The sequence below is a fragment of the Histoplasma capsulatum genome, genomic scaffold (assembly GCF_000149585.1).
Source record: "Histoplasma capsulatum NAm1 scaffold_2 genomic scaffold, whole genome shotgun sequence".
Taxonomy (NCBI): Eukaryota; Fungi; Ascomycota; class Eurotiomycetes; order Onygenales; family Ajellomycetaceae; genus Histoplasma; species Histoplasma mississippiense.
Genome location: NW_001813981.1, coordinates 2,242,089 through 2,251,193, shown reverse-complemented (window position 1 = coordinate 2,251,193; position 9,105 = coordinate 2,242,089). Strand labels below are relative to the sequence as shown.

Genomic DNA, 9,105 nt, shown 5'->3' with positions numbered 1-9,105 from the left:
GAGTATATTATGACTCAGCTCAATACGTGGGGTATGACTGGTAACTTGGAAACTTTTCGGCAAGGAGCGTCGGCATACAGGAATGCCCGAGATTGGGCAAAGGAAAAGAGGGCTGGAGTTATTAGGGCGGCAAATGAAAGATTCTCAGAGACTGAGTCCCAATGTCATTCTGCATCTCAGCACCAGACGAACTCCGACATAGCTGCTACCTTAGATGATTCCGATATTTCAACTGTGACTGATGAAACCGAGGATGCGCAATGGAGCTTTGCTGCTGCAAACAAAGATGTGGAAGATGAAACCCAGATTCTGAGCAGAAACCCCAAAAAATCAAGGGTGGGTGATATAGCTGGGAATAAGATTACTCGGCGTTTAAACTGAAGCATTGTCAGCTTCCGTCGGCCTGTATAAGCTGGTGGATTTAGAAGACGCATCCAGCCCTTCTATATCCAGACGCAGTATATGTTGTCTATACCGACCTAGGCTATGCGAGGCACATCTGTCATCATCGCCGCAAATATCAACATTTGCATAATTGCCTTCATCGCGAGTCCTCTATGATCGTTTGGCCGTTTGGGGGTTAGTAGACAGCTCAGGAAAAAAGGAACTGTCCTTGAACCCTGACTAGAAAACAGAAAAGGCAGAAGTGGAGGCCTACAATAGGTGCTGTAGTGGGACGAGCTGTGTGTAACCATCAATATTGAGCAGTTTTGACGACTATAAACTGTTTATTGCAATAACCCTTTGCGGAGATGAAAATGGGCTGTACAGTGAGCATATCGGCCGTGATCTTGAGCCTCGCTTTTCAGTTTCCAGGCCCTGTTTACAGGCTCAAAAGGCCGCCAACTAAGCTGATCTGGATGGGCGCTCTTGTACCGCGATGAAACCCAACACGGATTCTGCTGGCGCCGAGCGCTGCGAATGCAATCACCATCCAAGTCTACCCTAGCTGGGGGGCCTACTCCGCTTGTGACTCATGATTCTCTCTTTTGAGCTCTGCTGTGCCATTCGCCCTCCTCAAATCGAGATGTCAACCAATGAACCTCCCGCCAAAGCTGGAGCCTAGTCGACTGCCAAATGTTATCAAGCAACATCCATAAAATTTATTACGAGGTAATGCATGCAGATCCCGTGTAAATTTAATGAGCGCAGGAGCAAATGACAACTGTGGATGCAACCTGCTGCTACCATGAACGTGCGCTCAATCAATTCCAGATAACTGTTGTGTCCACGAGCCAAAAGAAATATCCATGTCCACACGCGACAGCACATTCATGCAAGCCAACATTCACCACCCCCGGTCTCACCTCACGCCATGGAAAGAAACACACTGGAAAAAGATATGAATGCTCGGTGTGCAATAAGTCGTTTGTACAAGAAGACAATATGAATGTACATCTAAAAACTGTCTGCCTAAGGAACACCTTGAGAAACCCAGCGCCTTCCACCCCAACAGGCAAGAAACGTCCTGCCACTGTCGTCGAACATGAGGAGCGTCGAATTTCAGCGGGCTATTGACATGGCAATGCCTCTGAAGAGCTGCCATTTGAGATATTGACACGAGAAATTGTCAAAATATACAAGGCTCTTTCGACAGCTGAAATAAGACATAGAAGATGCGAAAATCGCACACATTACAAAGTTGGATGAAAAACAGTGGTCCAATCTGATTGAATGTCACCAAACCTTCCTTCATCACCATTATAATTTACTCAGATATACACAACATCCAGTCGGCGACAGAGAAATTTTTGCAACCCCTGTGACTTGTAAAATACCCTCTCGCCTGAATTTTGCTGAGCAGCATGCATTAGTGAGCGGAACGGCCCGGAACGCATGGGACGAGCTATTCCCGTTACTTATTGTCATTGGCTGCAAGCTGTCAGACGATCAGTTGCTCCTCTGAGTTTACAAACATAATTTGAAGGAAAAATTGTTTGCTACGTGTATACATTCATGCTGAAAGACATGTGCCACTTGGCCCATCTGTATTGGTAAATGGTAATGTGCCGCTGTTATAAGTACTATCATGCCACCCTGGCATTTGATCAGTGTCAAGATGATATGCTCTTGAACAGGCAAACTTTCAACTGAGCTTGCTTATAGTAGTCTCCATCCCCAGATCTCTACAGTAAGATGGCCCTTTAATTAGAGTGCATGCATCAATCTAATGAAGTTGAACGCTGCGGTACAGATATGAGTAAAAAAATGCTTATGTATCTCTATTCACCACTGAGATGAAATGTCTCTTCAAGAGAGAATATACAAGACATACAATGCATACCACTGAGAAGTTTTATTAGCATTTAAGAAGTTCAACAGCCGTGACAACATGGCATATAATGTTTCAGACAGTGTTCAGTTGAATGGTGAAACTGAGCAAGATCTGAACTCAGAAAGAGACTGATTTTTCAGAATTAAAAACAATATGAATTTATTGAATAATAAACAATTAATCAATCAGATTATGATTGAAAAAGTTTCTTTATAAATGATTGAAAATGATTTTGAAACCATTTTCAGAGACGTTGCTCTGCCGGATAAAAAATTAAAAAAAAAGATGTTATCATTGAATTTGAAATGTCATATTCACTTTACAAAATGAATTAATAATATTGAACTTTAATATTGAAGAATTCAAAGTCTGAATATTGAATTATATCAATCAATGCCTCACTAACTCTAATTCAAGCAATGTTTATGATTATAAATAGACAAATTAATTGTATGAAATATTTTCTAATTCATTACAGAGTTTTTAAAAAAGATGTTCTGTTATGAACTCATCTGTATATGAAGAAACTTTGAATTTGATGCTTTCAAATCAATTTAGCGCTTTAAATAAAGTGTAATATATTTTTATTAAATTTCAATATTCTGAGTATCAATCTGTAAATGATCAGTCAACAACTTTCACAAATTCTGCCATTGTGAATGATAATATTTTGTGGGGTCAAATCTATTTCTCAAAAATCTGAGCTGTGTTTTTCAATGAAATATCACTCTATAAAAAAGAGTGGAAGCTGAAATGAGATTGAAATGAGCCGACTAATTGACTTTCAATATAATAATCAAAAATGGCATCGCTTTGTATGGATGCAACCACTTCTTTTTTGAAAAGGATGAAGTGTTCATAGTTGAGTCAAGATAGTTGCAATATCATTGAGAATGATTTCTTTTTCCTTGGATTTCAAACAGCGTATTCACAAAGTTTCAAGATCAGTATTTTGAATGTGATTCATCATTATATATATACTCTCTGATTTATTGTATGAACACTGCATTCAAGAAATTGAAATTGTGATATTGTAATGTGACGGCGCCGAGGCGATTGCTACTCGGCAGCGGCACAGAGGAGGATGGTATATAATGGGAAGCCTTATGGGTGGGCTTGATTATCTCGCTTGAACCGCGAACTCGTAGAATACTATACAAATACTGAACTACCAGAGGTACTCGGCACACTATGAATATTGTATGAGGACAGTGGTAACTCTGGTATCTTATTGCAAAGAAAAAGACGAATCGCTGGCTCCTGGAATATAGAGCCAGCATCTAGCTATTCTATATAGACAACGGGCAGCCAGCCTCCCCTCACTCTATAAGCGAGGGTAGCCGAAGCAACTCCGAATTGGCGCTGCATTGATCTGCCAGAAGGAATCTAGACCCCGTATAGAAACAGGATTCTCATATCTCATCAATCGGATCCTCTTCTATTGCATCCGAATGATGTCATAGGGTGGTTGGAAACCGGTTCGGATACCTGCGTGACGTTATGGGATAGATGGGATTATCTGAGGGGAAGCGATGGGCCGTGTGGAGCCGCCACGGGGCCTTGGCACAACCAAGGGTGTGACATTTATATTTAGACTGTAAGTCATAGATCTCAAATCTGATAAGAAATTATTATACAAATTGATATATAATTGTAATGTGACGGCGCCGAGGCGATTGCTACTCGGCAGCGGCACAGAGGAGGATGGTATATAATGGGAAGCCTTATGGGTGGGCTTGATTATCTCGCTTGAACCGCGAACTCGTAGAATACTATACAAATACTGAACTACCAGAGGTACTCGGCACACTATGAATATTGTATGAGGACAGTGGTAACTCTGGTATCTTATTGTCAAAAGATAAAAGACGAATCGCTGGCTCCTGGAATAGAGAGCCAGCATCTAGCTATTCTATATAGACAACGGGCAGCCATCCTCCCCTCACTCTATAAGCGAGGGTAGCCGAAGCAACTCCGCAGTGGCGCTGCATTGATCTGCCAGAAGGAATCCAGACCCCGTATAGAAACAGGATTCTCATATCTCATCAATCGGATCCTCTTCTATTGCATCCGAATGATGTCATAGGGTGGTTGGAAACCGGTTCGGACACCTGCGTGATGTCATGGGATAGATGGGATTATCCGAGGGGAAACGATGGGCCGTGTGGAGCCGTCACGGGGCCTTGGCACAACCAAGGGTGTGACAATGCCCTCCCCTTTAAAGGCATAGTCCCGATGCCTCAAGATTACCGGATTGGGAATTATCTTTGTTGTGTAGCAACGGTTGCCAACCGCTTTGGCAGCGCGCGCGCTGCGCGGCATAAAGGAATGGGTGAGTCTTATTCGACGTGATTCTTCTGCTGAATGCGCAGTCCTTCTTTTTCTCCCCCCCCCTGGTCTGCAATAGTGAGTGCATGGGAACGTCGTCCTTGGAAGACAGTAAGGGGGCTTATTCTGATGTTTTCTAGTGGGTAAAAAACGTCTACGTGGTGCAGCTGCGGCCTCTGTCGCGGCCAAAAGGGCCAGGTTGGAGGCGGAGGCGGAGACACCTAGCAGCTGTGGGGGTTCTGCTCCTCCCCCCCTGCCGCTGTCACACCGCCCCCCCCCGCCAATCAACAGGGCGATGTATGACCCCGCATGGTCGTTCGGAGAGGACCTCAGGGAGAGCTTGGTTCCGGGGACAGCGGCTCAAATGAGTCCAGTCCGTAGTTCCCCTCCTGCAGAGCGCCCGAGCCCTGCTCAGGGTGCCTGTGGGTCGGGTCCGCAGGGTTCCATGGTTCCTTTGCTTTCTCCTTGTGGGGAAACCCTGGTGCGGCGCCTGGCTGGCACCGCTACCTGCCTTCGCTGCGCCAAGCAGCTTCGAGAAGGGGGGATCCTTTGCACCCGCCCCTCCGCCCATTCACGCTGTTTCCGTTGCGTGAAAAACAACGACACCTGCCTTCCTGTACGTACTGCTCCTTCTGTAACGGCGCCGTGCCGGTTCTGACAAGGCGTATAGGTGCCAAAGCAGTACAGGGCCAAAGTTGTGGATCTCCAGGCGTTGGCGGATTCCGTCCGTTCTGGGGAGGTTCCCAAGGCCCGTCTGGAGAAGGAGGCGAAAGCGTGGGTCTCCGAGGTGGAAAAACACTTCAGAATGGCCGGCCCTAAGAAGAAGGGGTCGGCCGGCGCCGCCGTTGGAAGCGCCACGGAGACAAATCGTTTGTTGGAGAGGATCTCGCTCCAATTGGAGCAGGTGACTGAGGTGCTTTGCAAATTGGTAAGTTGACACTTTGTTGTACTTTCCTACACCCCCCTGCGGCGCCGCAGCGCTAACTCCACGGCAGGCAAAGGTGCCGGTGCCAGGGACTCCGTCGGTGGAGGAGGAGTTCGGTGGGGGTGAGGTGGTGGAAGAATGAGGCCTTCAGGTGTTTTCTTCGATCTTCGTGGGCTTCGGCCCTTATAGAATAATAGCGACCCTCAGGCCCAAATAAAATTGCATTAATTGTTGGTTCTTCATATCCCTTTTTTCCTTCCTACCGCTCTGAGATCTTTGAGCTGCGTAACCTCATTAAACTCCTAAAAACCCCTAGGGAAAAATAGGAGAAGAGTGTTACAGCGTCTTCGAGGCACCGGCTCACCACCGCGAGATCATCTCTAAAAAACCCTTTGGGAAAAAGAAGAAGTCTCAAGCAGCAGCTCTTGCCTAACCACACCTCCGACGTGCAGCGGGGCGGTCTCTACTAGCCACCTCATATTTTGCGATCTCTTCCTCGGCATTCTCTAAATGCTCAAGCGGTTCCCATGAGTTCTCGGATGATGGATAACCTTCCCATTTGACAAGGTATTGAACTTTGTTGTAGTGCATTCGTTTGTCCAATATTCCTTCTACAAGATATTCGGTATTACCCTCAATCTCGAGCCCATCCGGCCGAGGCGGCTCCGCCCCGGGTCGTTGCTTATAGGGTTCCAAATAGGAAATGTGGAAGACAGGATGGATAGATTTGAATCCTGAGGTTAGTTTCAACTCATATGCCTGCTTACCCACTACCCTTATTATCGGGAAAGGTCCCAACCATCGCTCACTGAGCTTCTTGCACGGTCTCGTCGTCTTGATGTTCTTTGCTGAAAGTAACACTTGATCCCCTATTGAGAACTTCATTGGAAGGTGTTTTCGATTATAGTATTCCGCCTGTCGCTCCTGGGCGCGGCGGATGCTTTTCGCCGCCTCCCCGTGGATTCTATCCAGAAGCTCCAATCTAGCTTTTACTTCTGGCACCGAGGGGTACTCTGTCCCACGATCCCGTTCGCCATTCCGACTGTCTATCCCCCCCTTTAGGACGTCGTCCGCGACGTCACTAGGTAATGAAGGATTATACCCATAACAAGCATAAAAGGGGGACACTTTTAAGGTTGCATTCTTTGCATTGTTATATGCGAATTCGGCGGTCGGAAGGTGTCTAGGCCAGTCATTCTGATGATATGAACAGAACGCCCGAAGATGGTGTTCTAATGTCTGATTCTGACGTTCAGTCTGGCCATCTGTCTGAGGATGGAACGCGGTGCTGAGGAGGCGCCTTATCGTAAGGTGATAGCAAAAGGCCGACCAGTATTTACTGGTGAAAAGGGATCCTCGGTCTGACACTAACGATTTCGGAGAACCGTGATCACGAATGATGGCATCTAGAAACAGGTCAGCCAATTCAGGGGCTTTAACCTTCTTGTGGGTAGGGATATATTTGGCCATCTTCGTAAAGCGGTCGACAATAACTAGAATTGAGTCATATCCTTTGACTCTTGTCGACTTCGGCAGGTCAACTATGAAATCCATCGATAGATCCTGCCATGGGCCCTTTGGAACAGGCAGTGGCGCCAACTCGCCATATTGCTTGTGCCGCGGAACCTTTATCCTCTGGCAGACATCACAAGTTTCAACATACTCCTTGACATCTGTCCGAAGCTTGTCCCAAACGTACTTACGTCTCAGGAGCTCTTCAGTCTTCTCTAATCCGAAGTGCCCAGCATGGGGATCATCGTGATGAATCCTCAATAACTCCTGGCGCACCGCCCTGCTACGAGGGACAAAGACTGAACCATTTAGCAGTAGGAGTCCACATTCCCCTAGTTGCCAGCGACTTGGTTCCTCGGCGGCACCGCCCCGCTCAGGGCTTGCCCCTTCCAAGTTCGACCCGGATCCTTCCTCCTTCAACTTCTGGATTCGAGCCGCAGTAAGGGCGTCCCCCTGCTGCAACTCACCAATGAATTCTAGAAGCCGTTGGGTTGGAAGGTTGTAGACCGTTTCGTCTTCCGCCAATTCAATGGCAGCAAAACGTGGCACGAGAAGTTCATGACCTTCAGTGCCAGTCCCCTGCGGGGACCCGAGTTCTCCTCCACCTGTATAGGGTCGCGCAGCTGCCTTACCGGCGCCGTTCGTCGCCGTTCCCAAGCTTTAGAGAACCCCAACCCACGTGAGACAGAGAGCCAGTTTCTTCTGCAGTGATGGTAGAGGTCCCTTTGTAGGATCCTCATCCCCATCAACGATATCATAATCGGGTCGCCTTGATGGCGCATCGGCGGGGTTAAGCCGACCTGGACGGTATCGGATAAAGAAATCATACTCCGAAAGCAGCTCCGCCCACCTGGCTTGACGTCCTGTCAAGCTCTTTGTTGTCAAGAAGTAACGCAAATTTGCATGGTCGGTGAGAACTTGCACCGGATACTTGCAACCTTGAAGGTAGTGTCGCCAAATCTTAAAGGATTCAACTATTGCCAACATCTCTTGATCATGAGTATCATACCTTCTTTGCGTGAGCGATAGCTTCTTGGAGAAGAAGGCCACTGGTCTCCATTCACGGCGCCTTGTAGGTTCTGTGAAAAAGCCTTCTCCTACAGGCATTCCATTGCCTGTATCTCCAGAGGTTATTAACCCCCGATCCTTCCAACGTTGGAAAGTCTCCGGTGTCAACTGCGAAAAGATTCCGCAGACACCATTCCCAGATGCATCAGTTTCACACTGACTGGGTAGGCCGGGGTCGAAGTGATTTAACATCGTGGCATCTGCAAAAGCTTGCTTCAATTCTTCAAACGCCCTCACAGCGTCTTGGGTAAGGATAAACGGTCCCGTTTTCCTGCCTTTAACACTTCCCTTTAACAAATCTGTAAGGGGGGCAGCAATCCGGCGAATACGCATAGATGAACCGTCTATAGAAATTTCGCGAACCCTAGGAATACCTGCACCTCGCGGTACGTGCGCGGCGCCGGCCAGTCCTCGATGGCGGAGACCCGGCTCCTGTCCATTGAAATGCCATCAACCCCAACAATATAACCTAAGAAATCAATCTCCTGTGTGTAGAACGAGCATTTCTCAGTGTTCGCATAGAGCTGGTGTTGCTTCAAGCGATCCAACACCTCCCGAACGTGGGTATCATGTTCTTTTTCCGTTTTCGAGAAGATTAGGATGTCGTCCAAGTATACTATGCAGGAGACATCGACAAGGCCCCGCAGCGCCTCATTTATGTAGGCCTGGAAGGTGGCCGGAGCGTTGCAAAGACCAAAAGGCAAAACGAGATATTCAAAATTGCCGTACTTGGTACGAAAAGCTGTCTTCCAAATGTCGTCTTCGTTAACCCTTATTCTATGATAGGCGTCCCGTATGTCAAATCTTTCGAGAACACCCTTGCTCCGGATAATCGATCGATCATCTCATCAATTTAATGGTAGTGGATAGCGATCCTTAACCGTCACCTTATTGAGGCCCCCTGTAGTCTACGCAGAGGCGTAGCCTCACCGTCCTTCTGGGGCACCGAATATGAATAGGTGGCCCCGGTTGGACTCTTCAATGTGCGTAACCCATT

The 9,105-nt window shown here is 47.3% G+C and overlaps 2 protein-coding genes across 2 annotated transcripts; one reads left to right on the top strand and one right to left on the bottom strand.

Moving 5' to 3' along the window:
* Positions 1-3,807: 3,807 nt before the first annotated feature.
* Positions 3,808-5,670, top strand: HCAG_02741 (predicted protein; the record flags this gene model as incomplete). The annotated part of the gene is made up of 5 exons (XM_001542520.1): positions 3,808-3,872; positions 4,300-4,607; positions 4,744-5,219; positions 5,274-5,531; positions 5,599-5,670. 5 exons carry the CDS (start codon positions 3,808-3,810, stop codon positions 5,668-5,670), a joined length of 1,179 nt encoding a protein of 392 aa, XP_001542570.1.
* Positions 5,671-5,957: 287 nt separating this feature from the next.
* HCAG_02740 (conserved hypothetical protein) lies at positions 5,958-8,441 on the bottom strand (the record flags this gene model as incomplete). Its single annotated transcript, XM_001542519.1, has 3 exons — positions 5,958-7,201; positions 7,232-7,698; positions 8,050-8,441. The coding sequence occupies 3 exons, from the start codon at positions 8,439-8,441 to the stop codon at positions 5,958-5,960; spliced, it is 2,103 nt and encodes a 700-aa protein (XP_001542569.1).
* Positions 8,442-9,105: the final 664 nt, after the last annotated feature.